This window comes from Ambystoma mexicanum, chromosome 6q, assembly GCF_040938575.1.
Source record: "Ambystoma mexicanum isolate Mex_15411 chromosome 6q, UKY_AmexF1_1, whole genome shotgun sequence".
Classification (NCBI taxonomy): domain Eukaryota; kingdom Metazoa; phylum Chordata; class Amphibia; order Caudata; family Ambystomatidae; genus Ambystoma; species Ambystoma mexicanum.
The window spans coordinates 970,352,353-970,372,029 of NC_090937.1; the positions used below are offsets into that span (position 1 = coordinate 970,352,353).

General features: G+C 44.9%; 1 protein-coding gene across 1 annotated transcript in view; it reads left to right on the forward strand.

The window, feature by feature from the left end:
* WWC2 (WW and C2 domain containing 2) overlaps positions 1–19,677 on the forward strand; it is a 2,565,136-nt gene that overhangs the window by 2,044,709 nt on the left and 500,750 nt on the right. Inside the window, exon 17 of the mRNA XM_069631472.1 lies at positions 12,679–12,785. Within this exon, the coding sequence (XP_069487573.1) occupies positions 12,679–12,785 (107 nt within the window). The remainder of the gene's footprint in view (positions 1–12,678; positions 12,786–19,677) is intronic.

The following is a 19,677-nucleotide window of genomic DNA, read 5'->3' on the forward strand; positions in this document are numbered from 1 at the left end:
CCAATTGTCTTGCAGTTGGTTGCTATAACATCTAAGATACTGTTCAAGTATGGTGTTAAGTCTCTCAGTCTGACCATTCGTCTGGGGATAAAATCCCGAGGATAGGGCCCGATCTATGCCCAGACGATTGCAAATTGCTTTCCAAAACTTCGAGATATACAGACTGCCTCTGTCCGAAGTTATCTTATCTGGCAGACCATGAAGGCGAAAAATGTCTCTGGCAAAAACTTCAGCCATCCTTGCGGCAGTAGGTAAACCTGGCAGAGGGGAAAATGGGCCATTTTGGTAAGGGAATCGATTTTCACCATAATGCAGGTGCAGGAATCTGAGATTGGAAGGTCAACAATAAAATCGGTGGATAAGTGACCCAAAGGAGGTTGAGGGATTTCCGGCTGGGTGAGAAGGCCTGATGGTTTGCCTGTAAGATTCTTGGACATGGCACAAACTGGGCAGGACAAAACATAAGACCGGACGTCCCCTTTTAGATTTGGCCAATAAAAGGACTGTCCGATGAGCTCGGTGATGTTTCATTGTCCTCTATGGCCTGCAGATTTATTGTCGTGACATCAGCTGATGATCTTCTTGCGGAGGTGACCAGGAGATATGTACAATCTATTCCGGTAGAACCAGAGAACATCTCTAACTTGATAGGCAGCAGATTATTCCTGGACTGTGGCTAAGGGTTCAGAGATCAAAGCCTCGTTGACCTCTTGAAGGAAGGTATTGATCTGAGCCACAATTCGGTTTCGAGGGAACATTAGCTCAGGAGGATTAATATCCGAGATTGAGTTTGTCTCCTTACGTGATAGAGCATCTGCTACAATAGTCTGAGAACCAGGTAGATATGTTATCAAGAAGTCATATTGGGCAAAAAAATGAGCCCACCGAGCCTGTCGGGAGTTGGAACATTCCATCGATTAAAGAACCTTGAGAATCTTGTGATCCGTGCGAATGATGAACGGAAGATTTGCGCCCAACAGGAGATGACGCCATTACTCACATGCCTGCTTCATTGCCAACAACTCTTTTTCAAATACGGAATAGTTCAGTTGGCTAGCGGTGAGAGTGCGAGAAAGGTACGCCACCGGATGTTCAACACCCTCCTTTGCTTGGAGTAAAGCTGCTCCAGTGGCTGCTGAAGAGGCATCAGTTTCGACGATGAACTGTCTAGTCTGATCTGGTTGCAGTAATATGGGAGCAGAGCAAAAGAGAGCCTTGAGTTGTTTAAAGCTATTTTCGGCTGCAGCAGACCATACAAAGGAACCAGAGATTTTTTTTAGAAGAGATGTTATGGGTAATACGGTCTCAGAAAACCTGGGAATAAATCTTCTGTAAAAATTTGCCAGACCCAGGAAACGCTGTACCTCCTTGATGGAAAAAGGAGAGGGCCATTCTAGAGTGGCTGAAATCTTGCGTGGGTCCATAGAAATGCTGTGTTCAGAAAGAATATACCCAGGATATGGGATATTAGACACCCCGAATTGACACTTTTCGGGTTTGGCTAATAGACTGTTCTTCTTGAGACGGTCCAGTACAGCACGGACATGATGTTCGTGTTCCTCCTTGTTGACTGAATACACCAGAATATCATCCAGGTAGATTATTACCGTGACAAACAAAAGATCGGAGAACATACGGTCCATAAACTGCTGAAAAATTGCTGGTGGGTTGACTAGCCCAAATGGCATCGATCTATATTCCTACAACTCAAAAGGTGTACGAAAGGCTGTCTTCCATTCATCCCCCTTGGCAATACGCAACAAATGATAGGCATTGCGAAGATCCAGCTTGGTAAATACCTTTGCCCATTGCACAGCCTCTATGATGTCTGTTATCAGAGGCATTGGATAACGATCTCTAATGGTGACCTTGTTGAGACCCCTGTAATCAATACAAGGCCTTCATTTTTTAGAGTTTTTCTTAGAGATGAAAAATAAAGGAGCTCCAGCGGGGGATTTAGATGGTTGAATGAGACCATTATGGAGATTTGTGTCAAGATAGGTACGTAAAGCACTCTTCTCTGTTTGGGACAGTGGAAACATCTGACCAAACGGAAGCAAAGCATTAGGCTCCAGGTCAATTGAACAGTCCTCAGGCCGGTGGGGCGGCAGTGCTGTGGGTTTAATTTCTGTGAAAACCCCTTGAAATTCGGCACAGAAGCGCAGCAAAGCATGAACACTCATAGGGCCTCGTTACGACTTTGGAGGTAGCCTTGGCGCTATTGGCGCCAGGGCTGCCTCCAAAATCGGGTCTGGGTTCCCTGAATGGGGAATTACCGGGCCATTCCGAGTTTGGAGGGCCCAGTAATTCCTCCTTCAGGGAACCCAGGCCCGGTCCTTCCCCATTCCCATTGAGCCCCACTCATAATGGGCCCGTTGTTAGCTCCCTGGTTCCCTCGAGGAACCCGATATGGACGTCTGGATAAACCAGACGTCCACAGCGGGTCCCGTGAGGGAACCTCGTAAAAGTGCAGAGTGGGTTTAACGGCGCCGGCACCATTACCGGCGCCGTTAAACCCATTCTGCACATCTCATAATGAGGCCCATAGATTCTTGGCAAAGCGCAGGAGAAGGCTGTAGTCTTGTTTAAGACTGTTGTGGAAGACAATGCTGCTTACAATAGTTTGATTCGAAACTCAGCTGATTTGAGACCCAATCTACATGAGGATTATGTCTTCTGAGCCAGGTAATCCTCACTATAACTATAAAATGAGCTGCTCTTATAATGTCAAATCTTAACGTCTCAACATGTTGAAAAACCCTAACTTTGAGGTTCTCTAGTCTGCATGATGGGTCCTGACAAGAGTGGTGTTCCACCACGCCTTCCAACCGTCTGATCTTGCTTGCGTGCTAGCCTCTTTAAGCCCACCTTGTCAGCCCACAGGGTGTCTACAAAGTTACACGTGGCTCCTCAGTCGAGAAGGGCTAGAGTCTCCACTGGTTGATTGTTAATGTCCACACTGATGTTCACCACCATAAGTCTGGAATCTTCTTGGGTTTCTTTGGTAGATACCGATAATGAGACATAGTGACTGGAAGGATCAGAAAACCCCTGGACTCTCGTCCCCTTTAGGTCCAGGGTTGCTAGTTTCCCGAACGACGGTGAGGTAATTCTGAGCAGTCTTTGAGCAGATGTTTATCCGACCCACAGTAAGCACACAGACCTCTTTCTCATTGGCGTCTTCTTTCTTCTGTGGAGAGTGGTGCTCGAGCGGTTCCGATCTGCATGGGCTCTTCTCAAGGAAGAGACGGTAATGAAGTAGGAATTGCAGATGGATCATTACTGGAAGGGCTTCCTCTGTAGCGTCTCCTTTCGTTGCGTCTTTCTTGAAGCCGGTACTCTATCTGAAGTACAGCGGATAAAAGGTCTGTAAATGTCGTAGGTCGTGGAGATCAGCCAATTTGTCCTTTATGTCCTCTTTGAGACCCCTACGAAACATGGCATGCTGGGCTTGTTCGGGCCAACCTGCCCCGGTAGCCAAGGTTTTAAACGTGGTGATATAAGAAAGAAGATCAGAGGACCCTTGACCTACATCTAAAAGATCTTCGCATGCGGTGTAGGTCAGTTCTGGCCTTTCGAAAGATTGTTTAAGAAGGGCCTGAAAGCCCCCATAATCTTGTAATATGGGATTTTCTCCTGTCACTAAGGGAGTCGCCCAGGCAAGGGCATTGCCTGTCATGTTAGAAATCAGAAACCCAACCTTTGACTGATCCGTAGAAAACATTTGAGGTCGGAAGGTGAAATAAACAGTAGCGGCTTCTAAGAATTCCTTTACCTTAGGTGAACCATCAAATTTACCGGAAGACAAGGCAATGGGTGGTAGTTCCAGAGGTGGTTGTTCTCTATTTGAAACCAGTTGTTTAAGAACAACACTTTCAGCCTTTACTGTCTGCAGTTCCTGGGAGAGGCTTTGTACTGCCTTCCAGAGTTCTGTTCAGGTGTGGCCAGTGGTCAAAGTGGGCGGGAGCGGTGCTCCTCTACTTCTTTAATTAAGTTTTACCGTTCCTATACTTTTATTTTTAAAAGAAACCATTCCGGAACGGTTTCGTTTCAAAATAAAAGTGGAGGATGAAGTTGAAACTTGCACTTTCAGTGCACTACACATGAGGTTTCCTTAAAGAGCAGGCACATGTTTTTTGGGATTTTTATTGTGCATGGGAGGGGGTGCGTCAATGGGGTCTGTGGGGAGCGGTGCAGGCCAGTAGGGAACATAGTTCCACTACTTCTTTTTGTACACTTCGACCACTGGGTGTGGCCATCTTGGCTTCTGGGCGTTGCAAACTGTCAGTGTCCTGTAACTCCTCAGGAATCTTCTGTGTGCCAAGGTCTAGGGACCCAACTTCCCCACTCAATACACCACTCTCCTCACCTGGGGAATCAGAGTCTGTCTCTTCAATACCTTATCGGTGGGCCAGGTAGTCCTTCTCCTTCTTCGATGACAGTAACCTGACACGAGGAGAAGCCGTGGTGGATCCTGAACTGGACCACTCCACGACTCCAGCCCCGGGTACAGGCTATACAGGGGGAAAAAGCCCTTGGGCAGAAAAAAAAACCCTGGGTAATCCGGATGTTGATGGCGAAGGTGGAACAGGCTGTGTGTGGCTGGCCGAGGTAGAACAGGCTGTGTGTGGCTGCCAAGGTAGGATGCAGGCTGTAAGAACACCACAGTCTGAAGGGTAAGTAGACAAGGTGCGAAACAGTACCGTAAAATGTAGGCACCAACAGAAGTACAATATCACAAACCACGTAAGAGAAGGTGGCAAGGTAAACAAACAAGAGGGAGAGAAGAAACTAGCAGAGGGATGACCCCGCAGGAAGGTAACCGGGTAGCGAGGATGCCAAAGAGCCGATGGGGAAAGAAATGGGGAAAGAGAGGAGGAGAGAGAGAGTGGGAGCGAAAAGGCAAGCAAGGCAGAGAGAGAGGAGAGGAAGCAGAGAGAGCGAGAGAGAGAGGAAAGGCAGAGCTTCGCTGTGAAGCTGAAAGGGAAATAACAAGTGTAAAACCGCCAAGCGAGGAAAGCTGGCTGGACGGTTGCAACGCTCCGACTGCGGGGAGTCCTGAGAGCAAGTGCTCTCGGCGGTGGGGGAAATGGAGAAAAACTAGAACGTAATGGAACAATTCAATGGCGGCGTAGCCGTATCCGCGGCAACCATCGCCCCCCGAATTGGGACATGACAGTATGGTGTTGACTCCTCTCTACACCCAACCATCACAGAATACGATGTTTATCCCTAAAAAAAAAATCAATTAGGTGACGGTCTTCCACTGACTGCATTGAGCGCCCTTATTTCTGTCTAAACACCAACCCGGCACCCTTCTATTTGTTAAGATTTTAGAAAAACAAATGATAAGCAGTACCGCAAGGCGTGTTTACCTTTTCTTCACACCGTAGCACTTCTGTTCAGTAGAACGCCATGTTTCAAGTGTCCCACCGTAACCGATCTCAAAGCCACATGATTCAGAGACCGAGGAAACGAACAAACAGCCTTTTCCAATGCGTACTGTTCTCTTCACGATCAAACAACCTTAAACGTGCCAGTGAGGCTTAAGGCAGTCACGCGTATCATGGTCATAAAAACAGGACTGGATGCTACAGTCAACATAGAAAACTGACTCATCCGCGCCTGAGACTGAAACGTTAAACGGGCAGAACCCTTTTCACCAGCACCATTAAGGTGTGATCAGGATCCCTAACCACTTCGGTCAAAAAACAAAGTACTCTTTGCTACGGACACTGAACCTTGTAGCCCTGCGGAAACCAGGGGATAAAAAAGGGGGGGCGTAATGAGGTCTTTTACACATAACATTTGAAGATTACAAATTTCTTCAGTTATTTTTCTCTCTTCCATATTTCAATAGGTTGGATGATTACTGGTACATTGGCATTTTGATATTATATTGTAATAGTAGGCAATCCACTTCGTTTATCCCCAACCATCATATCATCTTGTTAATAACACTTTTTGCATGAAATAAATGAAAGGGAGAGAAGAAAAAGAAAGAAGAAAAGAGCAAAAGTCTGACACTGTTACAATAACATATACCCATCACTGAGCACTACTGTGTGTCCAAAATCATTGGACTTTACTTAAGAAAGCCTTCACATTCATGCAACATCCTGTTTGGTGAAAACACAACCGCGAAACACCCTGTTGCTGTTCTCCTCATCTGTATCAATGTGATACCCCCGCGTTGGGCCACTCAATATCTTCATTCAGACTCCTGATATGACTTTGGGTTTTGAAAATTAGTTTTTGTTCCAAAGTGATCAATTTGTTGTGGGAATGATTTTTTTTCGATGAAATGTTTCACAATTGGAGCTTGTAACACCTTTACCTTGATACAACTTCTATGTTCTATCAGACGAGTCTTGCATTTGCGGTTAGTTTTGCCTATGTAGTTTAAACCACTCGGGCACGAGATCATGTATACCACATTTGTGCTGTTGCAATTGCAAAAGTCCATAATGGTCCATTTGGTTGGTATACCAATGTCAATTTCTTTGGTCACTTTGGGTATTGACACATAATACACTGTCCACACGGATGATGTCCCACGATTGTAGGGAGGCCCCACAATGTAGTCTGTTTCACTGTCTTTTCAGCTTTTTCTCTGATGTCATTCCTAATAAGAATGTTCCGGATGTTTTGACTTTTCCTATAAGCAATTAAAGGGGTTGCTCTTTTTTTGTCATATATCTTCTTCCAAGTTTTTGATACAATTTTTTTGATTTTGTACGACAGATCGGAAAAAGTGTTTACGAACACCATGGACCCAGTCTTCTTAGGTTCTTTTTCAACATGTTCCAACAGTGCATCACAGTTATTGTTGTATGCACGTTTTGCAGAGGCTTTGACTAATTTCTCAGGGTAACCCGCCCTAAACGTTTTTTCTGTAGATTGAAAGCATTCGCTTCATAATGTTGTTTGAGACTGCTGTTGCGTTTCAATCTAAGAAATTCTCCAAAGGGAAGATTACATTTGATGTCTTGGGTATGATGGCTTTCGAAGTGGAGCAGTGCATTCCTGTCTGTGCTTTTGCTGTACGGTTTGACCTTCAAAGTTCCTGCTTGGTTAAAGATAGAAATGTCCAGGAAATTGATTTCCAATTCTCTTATCTCCTGGGTGAATTTAAGATATACATTTTGCTGATTCAACCATTTGATAAAATCTTCTGCTGAGGCTATGTCTCCTTCCCATACGATAAAAATATTGTTGATGTAGCGTAACAATTGTCGCAAATTAGTTAGATATGGATTACTGTCTGAGTAAATGGAAAGATCTCAAACATCTCAACATAAAGATTAGCCAGATTAGGGGCCATGGCTGCCCCCATGGCCATCCCCTGTTTGTTGATCGAAATTGTTCTGGAATTGGAAAAAAATGTTTGTCAATGCATATTCCGTACACCATAGCACAAAACCATTGCTTACAGGATGGCCATCAGAGCGCCCCCTAAGTATTTCCTCCACCACCTCAAGGGTGGCTCTTTGGGGAATCACTGCATATAAGGACTGAATGTCCAAGCAAATCAACAAATGTACTCCTGGAGGGAAATGTAGCCCCTCGATCTTGTTAATGGCATCCATGGTATCTCTTATGTAACCCTTCATTTGCAGAACAAATGGCCGTAAGTATAAATCAGCATATTTGGAGAGGGGCTCAAGAATGGAATTTACCCCTGAAACAATAGGGCGGCCCGGAGGTTCAGTTGGATTTTTATGGAGTTTAGGCAATATGTAACACACCGGAACCCATCCTGTTTTTCTTGTCAGGTGTTCAGCTTCCTGTTTACCAATCATCTTGTTCTCATGCGCCTGGGTTACTTTCTCCGAGATGATTTTGATCATCTCTTCTCTCCAGGGCACTGTAGCTGTTACGGTCAGCCAAGAGTTTATCACATTCCTTTATTTAATCCGATGGGTTTAGTAACACAATCGCTCCCCCTTTGTCTGGTTGGAGAATTATGACCTGGTTGTTTTTAGCTAATGTAGACATCAGAGTTCGTTGATCCTTACTAAAGTTGGAATTGACATTCTTTTCCATTGTCACAATTTTTGCCACTTCTTCCAAAACTTTCTTTTCGAACACCACAGATTCGTGACTAAAACTATGTAAAGGCGTGAAAAAAGTAGATGGATTACGTAGGCTGCTATAGTTATTTACTTCATAGTTTTCTTGACCTTCAAAAAATGCATTCCGGTGTAGGTTACGCATGAATTGTTGGAATTCAGTTCTAAATTCAAATGGATCATGATGTTTTGTCATGACATAATTGAGACCTTTATTAAGTGTATGTTCTTCCAGCTGACTCAGGGTATAAGAAGATAAACTACCATTGATTTTTGCTCTTTCTGAGCGTTCTAATAGGGTCGTAATTCCAGTCCGGTCTCCTGGTCTGTAACGCTCACCTTGTATCCACAGGGATGCCACCCGACTGGTCTGGGATGCTTCTGGGACCACTGCGCCTTCCCCGGGGACTCGCGCTGCCGAGGGCTTGTTCTGGAAGACAGGAGTTCGGTTTTAGCTACAACATCTTCTCCCGGAGCCCGCCTTCCCCGTGCTCCCCTTGCGACCCTCCCTTGGAGACTTTCTCACCTTTTGTTTCGATAAGGTGCGCTCTCCATCCTGCTGTGCTGAGCAGGGTCGTGTCGTAGCTGGTCACCGTTCTTCACTGGCATGGCCCGGGAGTCCAGACCGGCTGCGACTCCACTCTTGAGGTAAGTCTCTTGTTTGGTTAAGAATGAATGTCCGTAGTTGTAGTTGCCCCAGTGGACCTTTGCCTTCCTTCTTGTTGATGCAGGAGGGGTGATGGAGACATCGAGCCAATATAGAGGGCTGAGCTCATATAGGTAAGAGAAAGTGCAGAGCGCGGCGCTATGAGCGTCCTTTCAATAAGGCTAACCTTTGTTGTCTTTCCTTGCAGGTCGCCGAAGAAGATTCCTGGAAGAATGTGGCCTGATGGATACAGAGCGTCAGATGGAAGCAGCCCATCCGGCGGTAGACTTCCAGGAGAGCTTGGTAAGTAAGCGGAGCCTGGAGGTGATGGAGCAGATGGCTTATAGCTTACTAATTGTCTTCTTCTCCTCTCTCCTCACTAAGATGTTGCTGGATTCCGGATAAACAACGGAGCAGGATGCAGAGCAGGTAAGGATGAATAACGTGGTTCTTCTTCTTCTTCTTCTTCTCTCGCCCATGCAGGCCAAGGATGCTGAGCTGAGCCCGGTGAACGTCACGCTGCAAGAGCAGAATAACGCGAAGCGCGTGCTCCAACTCGTCCATGGTTTAAATAGCCAGCAGGTATCCCAGGTGCCTTAGGGGCGGACCACGCCCTGGATGCTAGACTGCATGCTGCAGTTCCACGTCGATCCTTGTGGGGGAAGCCATGTTGGTCCATTGCCCAATGGAAACTTCACCTGCCATATGAGCCTGGTGCCAACGGCGCCAGGACTGGCTCCAGGGTACCCGAGAGGGGCACGATTGGGCCTTTGGGGCCTGGTAGAAATACTGTGACGAGGGCCAGAGGCTCTGAGTTCCCTGGCCAGGGTTAAAGGTCGTGACAGGTCCATCAACCTAAAAAAGACCTCCCTTGTCGTTGTCGATTTTGGCCCCTCTAGCCTCTTCCTCTTGTACCACCGCCTTGTTGTTGTTCACCACCTTCATTTGTGTTAGTTCCACCAACACTGCTTCCATCGTCGCTTGAGCTGTAGGAGGTGTCCCTGAAACGCACCCGTCTCTGATTGTTAGATTCCCTAGGGTTGCTTCCAAACTGCTTTTCGGTAAATACGGGAAAGCTCTTTCATGGGTGTAGGATTGAAGGTCTTTCTTCGTCCTTTTTACTCTTTCCAAAGTATTATCCTTTTCAAATCTGTCATTTCTTTCATCAACTGGTCTAAATTACTTTTGAAATCTTCCAATTCAAATTCTTTACTTAGATCTTCCTGGATTTTATTAAGATCAATATCAATTTTTTTAGAGACCTCTTGAGCAGTGTCAATAATCGGCACCAGCCAATCCTTTCCACACTTGTTGGCAATATATCTCTACTTAATTATGAAGTCTTTGTTATCAAGGAAGAGGCGATGCTCATTTCTCACAATGAGGCCTTGAGGTAAAGCTTGGTTTTTTAAATATTCCATCATGATGGCCACATGACGCTCTGTTCTTATTGAGCGTTTTTTTAACTGGGCTAATTCATTCCACTGATCGCTGTTAATTAGAATCTCATTATCAACCGATGTACCCAAAGATATGACGAAGTCCAACAATTTTTTAACATATTCCTCACTGTATCCAAGACATTTCTCTGACACCAATGCCATTGTATTGGCTCGGTTTTTCCACACAACCCTTTACAAAAAATGTGACTTGTATTACTCTATATATTTTATGGGGTGGACATACACCCGTAAGTTAAATAACACCTACAAGACCCAATTGGCCTCTCAAAACGTCAATCTAATATAGGTGAAAAAACAGAATCCCTAACAAACCGGATTAAATTGCAAGAACCCATTGATTCCACTGTCTAGGGGCAGACTTAAGACCTCATCACGAGTCTGGCGGTAACCCTTAAATGCGGCGGTAGCGCTATTACCGCCGCATTTAAGGGTCCGCCAGATCATGGCTTTGGCGGATTTCCCCCCAGCTCTGAGCTGGGGGGAAATCCGCTGCAAAATTGCCGATTTTCGGCACGATTACCACCAGCAGGAAATCCGCCGGCGGTAATAGCACACATTTTCCCCATTGGGCCCAATGCGGAATGCAGAATTCCAGAATGGGCCCAATGGGGAATGGGCAATAACCCTTCCGCCAAACCCGTGATCCGGCGCAAAAAGCGCCGGGGGGTTTGGCGGTAGGGCTAATAGCGGCGGCGTTACCGCCCAACTCGTGATCAGGCCCTTAGTACATTATTTTCAAAAAGGGAATCAACCACATACATCATCCATTCCTCATCAGTGACCTATGGTTCTAATAAAAGTACACATTTCCTGAAATGTTTATGTATCAAATAGGTTACAACATTTTTATTGAATTACTCATTGAGTATAAAATGTTTTCATAGAAAATGTTTTCCATTTAATACAAGAAGCATCTTTTCCTTTTTTACCCTTTTCAGTTGAATCAAAAAGGTGAACACATATTACCATCAATGTGCAATTGAATGCTACCTTTTACCATTGACATTCATTCACACAACAATACATCTATTCCACATTGACAAACAACATTTGTTTTGTATTACAATAAAGCCCAACATGAAACATGTCAGTTCTATCTGAACAGGTATATGAATTATTTAAATAGGGGGAAGGTGTCAGGTCTACTGCATTAATTAGACATTGGGCCTCCAACCTCGTTCCGACTCCGCCCTGGTGAATGGAGCAATTACCGGTCCATTCCAAGGTTGGCCGGACCAGTAATTCCCCATTCAACAGGGCCCTTCCCCATTCCCATTTGAGCCCCTATAAGGCTCAATGGGAATGGGGAAGGCGCTAATAACGGTACCGCAAATTGCGGTACTGTTATTAGCTCTAGAGTCCCTTTACGGGTCCCGTCCTTAACGCCTGGAAAAACCAGGCGTTAAGGGAGGACCCGCAAAGGGAACTTGTAGTAGGGCGGTAAGGGATTACCGGCACCGGTGCCCTTACCGGTGCCGGTAATCCCTTACCGCCCCCCTCGTAATGAGGACCCTTGCGTTCACTGGTAGTATTGGTCCTCAATGTTAGTGTGCAGTTCTTTTGCCACATACTCTTTTGCTTGTGTGTTACCAACAAGAGCAGTAGTGTACTGGGAATGTACTGTCCTAACAGCTAAAAAAGGTTCTCCCTCTAGGGAAAAAGGGGCACCATGCTCGGATTCGTCATACAGCCATAAACCATCCAAGCGTGGATGAGGTTGCTGCCATTACGTTTATTCATTTTGTGGTTTATTTATTTGTTGATTAATCTGTTTCATATTTAGGGGAAGAGTGAGAAATATGTAGTTTTGTTTACAGTCCCATCTCTAGTTCCCCATCAGGGATGCACCCTTGCGCATAGTAAATTTCTTGAGTGGCACAGAATCTAAGAGAAGGATAGAGGTGAATAGCGATGCCGCTTCTCCTCCCCTCTCTCCCCTCAGCGGCCCAGCCAATGTTCTCGGTACCACCAGCAGAGCGTGATTAGAATTGAACAATGTGCTGTCTGGATTTTTATTCTTGATCCTGTAAATCCAGAACGGTGATCCAGAATACGAGATACCCAGACATACATAATGAAATTGATCTGTTTCTTGATCAGTAACTAATTTAAGATAAGGAGTAATATGTGATGACCACTTAAGATTGTTAATAAGGTGGGTGGCTAAATTCTGGATAATCTGGAGCCATTTTAACATGTATTCTGAAAGACTTTGGTATGAGGAATTTGCATAATCCAGTTGTAACCGAAATAAGGTGAACAATAATAATGTCCATGCTGACACTCTCTAAAAAACATAAACCAGGACAGGAGAATGCCATAAACTAGGGATCTCTTCCACAATGGTATATTTATTTAAACGCTTCTTGGAAGGCAAAGCTGAGTTGGGGTTACAGAAGACAATACAGTACTTGCAGCTCCAAATGTTCAGCCAACCATGTAAGTTTGGGAATTTTTCATGGTTTTATTATTTTATATTTTGCGATTGCTTTTCCAGGATGTTGTTTCAGCATTGCTCGAGAGAACATCTGCAGAGCTTGAAGCAGTAGAACAAGAATTAGCTGAAGAAGAACACCAGCAACCTAGTGGATCCCAAGAAGATTGGTAAGGTGCTCCTTGCTTTTATTTACGATCATGCATCCGTTTTTAATAGTATTCAGGGGCCGAAATTGGGATTCTTGTTGCAGGAGCTGAAAGTAGCTCCTGGATGCCAGGGAATTTTCTTTGATCAGGAGCTTCTAGCCTGAGCCAGGAGCTCATAAAATAAAGTCTCTTATGTGTGTTTTTAGGAAGATTGATACAATTAAATAAAAACTGAGCAGTATTAGAGTAAAAAAAGAAAATACATGAGCGGAAAATATATTTTACATAATTTATATAATGTAGTGCCGAACAGGACTCATTCACCCCAGCTAACAGACATCTTAATTTTCCATTTTACATGACACACCTATATCCTCTATCCCTGCTCATCTTTCTACTCACTTTCTTTCCTCTAGACTCATTCCTTTTACTTGTCATCAGCAGACTATGGTCTGGGGACCCCTGGCAGAAGCACAAAGAAGGACCCCACTTTTCAGACAAGCATAGGAGCTTAAAGGCTACTACAATGGTGATTTGGTGTAGTCAAACATTTCTTAAAATTACACACCGTAGCAATCTAACATTGAAATGACCTAACATTGAAATGTGTGTGCAACATAGAACAGTTAAATCAAAAAGGATACGTCTAAGAAGACATGCCCCAATTGCTGTAAACCACTAATGGGCATCATTCTGAGTGTGGTGGTCTGGAAAAGGGGTGCCGGTAAGCTCACCGGCACACTTATTTCCGGACCGCCACACTACAAATCTTCCTGCAGGGTCCGGTGCACCCGGCAGGGTCATACCTGCTGGGCGCAACGGCCCCTGCAAGCAGACTTTTCTCAGAAGAACCAGCACCATTAGCAAGCAGACTTTTCTCAGAAGCACCAGCACCATTAGCGCTCCGTCAACAGACCTGAGGCCAGCAAGGCTACCGGCTCCTAAGCCGAGGGGTCCAGGAACTCTACCGGGCGGTCCACGTAGGGGCGATCAAGTTCGCCCTCTATGGCCCCATCAGCCAAGAGATCATTGTGTTCTACCTCCAAGAATCAGTCCGTAGCACGATCACACGACTACAAGCTCAGTAGCTGAGGGCACCCAGCCAGAGCCACCTCCGAGGTCGTGGTGCAGGACGATTCGACTACTGGCCAGCAGGCCGAGCCTACCGGAGGCACCTCTGAGGTCGACGCTTCTGCTTCAGTTCGCGGGCCAAGGAGTGTCTGAGCCAGCACGTGGCAGCGGGCCTTCGCGCCCTCCCACCTAGGGCATTGCGCAAGGCCTCAAGATGACAGACAGTTACGTGACTGAGCCTGCTAGTCCGGCGGCCATCTTGGATTTTGATTCGGGCCCCTCCTTATGAAGTGGGCCATGCAAGAAGGTTCCAGTCCCCTTCCTACGGTAAGCTGCGGCAGACTTTACGGTACAGGCGGGTGGTCTCCATAGGGTTACATCTACCCCTTGCAGCCTTATGGCTACAAGCCCCAATGCGCTTTTATCAGGAAAAGAGGCCCAGTGCCAATGAGGGCCATGACCCTCGTGATCCGGTGGGCTTGTGAGGATCGCTTCTTTGAGGGCTTCCTCCTTCTCATGTGCTCCCCGCAGATGCCGGGGCTCCTCAAGTGTATCATCAAGGAAGTAATTCCACAGGTTGCGCCGACCAGGCCTATGCCTCTGGGCCAACTTCTGGTTCCTCTGGCGCTTCCAGTACCACTGTCAGTTCCTCCCGCAGGACAGGTCCTGCCGGTGCTTCAGAGCCCTCCTCCTCCTCCTCCTCCTCCTCCTCCTCCTGTACCACCAACGACTCACCCTGCAGCAGTCAATAGATCCACAGCTATCTTTGGGTCCGGTTCAGGGGGGACCCCTCCGGCGTCTCAAGACCTGGACGCCCTTCCGTCTGGCAAAAATCACAGGTGGGGGCGATGACAGCGATGATGACGGTGACGCACAGGACGATGAGCCTTCGGACTCTGTAAATGCGTTTCATGACCTCCTTGAGGGCCTTGCAAAGTTCTTGGGGGTTCCTCAGCCTGAGGAAGCCCCCCAATAGGCGGGAGTGCTAGCAGAGGTTTTGGCCAGGCGTGCCATGAGCCGCTCTGGTATTCTGCTCCAGAAGGATGTCCTGCAGGTGGCGAATAAGGTCTGGGAGAAGCTTAGGGCCAACACCCAGGTGAACAGGAAATTGGACAGCCGATTCAGGCTTTCGGATGGGGATCCAGTCCTCCTGGCCTCCCACCCATAGCCACACTCTTTAGTGGTGGCAGCGGCCTCCTTGTGTTCTAAACTATTGCTTTTGTTCTCCTTTGCAGGGGTTGCCTCGAGTTGTCTGTGCAAAGAGGACAGAGTCCTTGAGTCTTTCAGCAAATGTTGTTACATCCTCTGAGGGTTGCACTTGCGGCAGGCTGATGCTTATGCGGATGCCCTCCTAGCCGCGGCTAACCGGAAGCTGTGGCGAGAGCTTGAGGAATTCCTGCCTGACCTCTCTCTGGAGAGGCAGGCCTCCTTCAAGGCCGGCCTGGCAGACGCCAGGACAGTTGCGCATGAACTCATGGAGTCTTCGGGCTCCCACATTAACATAGCCAGCAGAGGGCTGTGCCTGGTGGTCGAGATGAGACGGACGGCATGGAGGTGCAAGGGAGAATCCTGGATCTTCTTTTTGAAGGATCTCTTCTTTTTCATTTGTCCATGAGTTGACAAAGAAGAAAATCTGAGCAAGGGAAGAGGACCCAAAGTTCGAGTCCTCCCGTCCACTGCACACTCTTGGACTACGCAATAAGGGCTTAGATTCTTAAGGATATAGTTAGCAATATTCGTTTTTAAGCACTCTTTAGAGAATTGATTCGACAAAATTTATAACATCAAACAGAGGAACAATGGTTTCTGCATTTTAGGTGTACAGGGATGAAGTGAGCACCTATTTATTTATACATTAAAAAATGTAGTGAACACAGGAGAAATTGCATAACAACATTATAATGTCAACATAATCAAAAGTTGATGGAAATTCCACTCTCAATGGCTTGACGCGTTTCGAGGTGATACCTCTTCTTCAGAAGCCTCTGTGGATCTACTGTCTAATCAAAATACATTTAGGGAAAAAAAATCAACAGAAGGTATACTTGTAAGTTCGTCAACCAAATAAACAACAAGCAGCATTACTTCATTTAAATTAAGTATCTACATGTAGTGTGCTAAACAGTGCAAACATTCAATTTAGTTTGATCAGAGTAACTATCTGGCCATGTTTTTTTAAAAATTCAAAACACTGTCTAGTATAATCCCGTGCACCTCTAATGGGAATCCAACCAAATAGAATATCATTAGTAATCTAAAAATGGAAGCTATAATGAAGGCTTCTAAAATTCAATTCAACAAATGAAACATATTCGATTTTAAGGGCATATTCAACCAGTGTAGGTTTACTGTTAAGCATGGTAAATACAAACTACACACCAAAGAAGGGTTTTTTTCACAAAGAGGATATTTTACATAAAAAAGTACTAACCTATTAAGGTTTAATGTTGTAGCAGAAAAGCCATCTATGGCGAAAAATAAGTCCAAGTGGACATGCTTGCAGTGCCAAGACCTCGATTTAGGTGTTTTCTTGGTACAGAAAGGTACTTCAATACTTCCGGTAATCTCTGTGGATAGCAATGTTAATGTTAATGTACGGGTCACTGTGTGTGACTAAATATCTATTCACAAGTACAATAATGCGTTCGTTAGTGAGGAAATGACCATATACCTGCTATAATTCGTGTGGCAGAGCACGCGGGTATGTTGCGGCAGGGTTCAATGTACGGCGGACGTGCAGGATTCCTCTGTGTTGCATCTAACGTTGCAGGAAGAACGGGTGCAGATAGATCCGGGAACTCGTAAGTGTGAATGCTTTCTGTGGAGGACAGTGTGGTGCTAGTGAGTATTCAAGATCATATGGATCATTGATCACACGGTCAAAAACGTGTATAGTATTTTATACATAGCGCGTACCTGTACAGCCTCTATGTACCTCCAGTTGTGCTTCTCTCTGCTCGTTGTTTGCACGGTGCCCATGGAAACGAGGGACCGTGTTCAAACAGCCTAGTATTTGGCGGGCTAGATTCTGGGGGTAGAGATCAACAACGGACTACCCGATGTTCGAGGAATGTGGCGGCCATCTTTAGCTATGTAAAAGGACCCTGTTAGTAAAGGTGGTTACGTGTGTAAAATTCTGCAAGTCATCTTCTGACAACATAATCAAAATTCTATTAAGAGTAGCATAAGTTTGAAAAATATGATGATAACAGCAACGGTCGAAAGACAAAGTTATTTTACCAAACATTTTCTACACATGGTGCTATTTATGCGTATGGCACTTCTGTATCGTTCGAGTGTATTCAAACATCACAATATGTCCATTTACATCCCTTTATCTAATTTGCTGGACAATCTGATACATGGTACCAGATGTCCTCACATTCTTGGTTATGCACACTGTTTACTTGTTCAATATTACAAGTGGCGAATGTACATTGCTGTAAATTCCATCATATACTAGGACTAACAATACTAAGTCCTAGCATGCAATAATGCATTAAAATATGTATAATATGTACCGTGGCATGAAGACTGTTCTTCAATGGCTATGACCACTTAATTAGTGCTGCTGATCTATCAAATGTCTAGTTATTTCAATAGGGTGCCCTTGTGATATTAATTATCCCATTCACTAGACAGTCAGTTGTGGGGACGTTGCTGCCTTCCCATATCCAAAAGCATAGTGAATTATTGGTGCATGGTAGAGAGTGCAGGGTCTACAGGACAGAAATATCTAAAAAGTAAAAAGTATCTAAATGAAGCAGTTCAAGGATGTCTCCTCGTTGAGACCCCCTGGGTATTTGGTGTCTAAAAGGTATATCCAATATTTTTCTTTTTGTGCCAATAGTCTTATGTAGTTGCCACCTCGCTGTGGTTTGCTTACAACTTCAACGACCTGGAATCTTAATTGACTGATGTTATGTTTTTCTTCCATAAAATGTCTGGCTACTGGTGATTTCTGGTTTTGGCACCGGATGGTGGACTTGTGCTCTGATATTCGTTCTTTCAAAGACCTCGAAGTCTGTCCAATGTATAATTGGCCACAAGGGCATTTAAGAGCGTATATGACGCCTGCTGTTATACAGGTGGCGAAGCTTCTGATCTTTATCTTTTTGCCTGTTGATGGGTGAGAGATGGTATTACCCTTAATTACATTGTTGCAGTTGGTACAATTAAGACATGGAAAAGTGCCCATTTCTTTAGTCTGTAAAAGCATCTGTTTATCCTTATTTGGTCTTTCAGCTTTCACGAGTCTGTCCCTAAGGTTGCGGCCCCTTCTAAATGCCATCATTGGTACTCTTGGGAAGAGTTCTTTCAGGTGTTCATCACTTTGTAGTAAAGACCAGTGCTTTCTTATAGATTGGCCAATCTGGAAACTTTGACGTGAATATTTGGAAATATACATCAATGGAGTAGAATTAGTTCTGGACTTAGGTGCTAACAGGTCTTTCTGTGTTAGATGGTTCGATCTATCTTTGGCTTCTTGTAGAATGTCCTGAGGATATCCTCGTTTCTCAAATCGCTCAATTAGTTGAGTGCATTCAATGTCAAGACCAGCTGGGTCTGGTATGATTCTTTTTAGTCTCAATATCTGACTGTAAGGGAGACTTTTTAGCATGGGTTTCGGGTGAAAGCTGGTAAAGTGTAGGAGATTATTGGTATCTGTGGGTTTGTGATAAATGGTGGTCACTACCTTTCCTTCATAGATCTTCAAGCTGACATCTAAAAAGTGGAGGTCTGGTTCTCCAACGTCCATCGTGAATTTGATTTTTGGGTGTACTGTGTTCATGTAGAGTAAAAACTCGTCCAATTCAGTTCTTGTGCTGCACCAGATTCCAAATATATCGTCTATGAATCGTTTCCATAGTATGATCTTACATGACCATATTTGATTATCTAAGACGTGTTCTGTTTCAAATCTATACATAAATGAGTTTGCATAGACAGGTGCCATAGCAGAGCCCATGGATGTGCCGGATATTTGATTGTAGAAGGTCTTTTGGAATCGAAAGTAGCTATTATGTAAGATGAGTTTAAGTAGTTCAATGATAAACTCTGGGTTACCTCGTATTTGTTCAGAGTTGGAGAGTAACCATTCCACAGCGTTAATGCCTTCATCGTGTGGTATAGAGGTATATAGACTGCATACATCCATACTGAATAGGATGCAGTCGCTACTGATAGCCGAGATTTCTGCTAGACAGTTAAGGAAGTCTGTGGTGTCTTTGAGGTAGGTAGGAATTTCCTGAATTAAAGGCTGTAGAAGGCAGTCAACATAGATAGCTAGGGGATCGAAGATGCTCTCCGTTCCTGCAACTATGGGTCTTAATGGAGGTTCCTGATTGTCCTTATGAATTTTTGGAAGTCCATAGAATACTGGTGTTATCGGATGTTTATTAATGAGAAATTGACTGGTTTTAACACTTATCCAATCATTGTCGAGTGCATTGTCAATTAAGGTCTCGATAATAGTCTTTATACCCTGAAGGGGGTCGCCATTCAATCTACTGTAAGTTGTCTTGTCGTTGAGTTGTTCGAGGCATTTAGTGGTGTACTAAATCGTGTCCATGACTACTATGGCTCCGCCCTTGTCTGCCGGTTTAATGGTGATATCTTCATCTTTTGCCAAGGTCTCAATATGCTCAAGCTGACTATTCTTGATGTTGATCGGAGATAATTTGCGGTAGTTGATCCGTTTCAAGTCATTAAGTACCTTTTTCTCAAATAGATCGAGTATAGGATTTTGGATAGGTGGATCAAACAGGCTCTTGGGTCGTAGTTCTAGATTGTCTTCAGGAGTATCATCTTGTCCTGGATCATTTTCAAAAAACATCTTTAA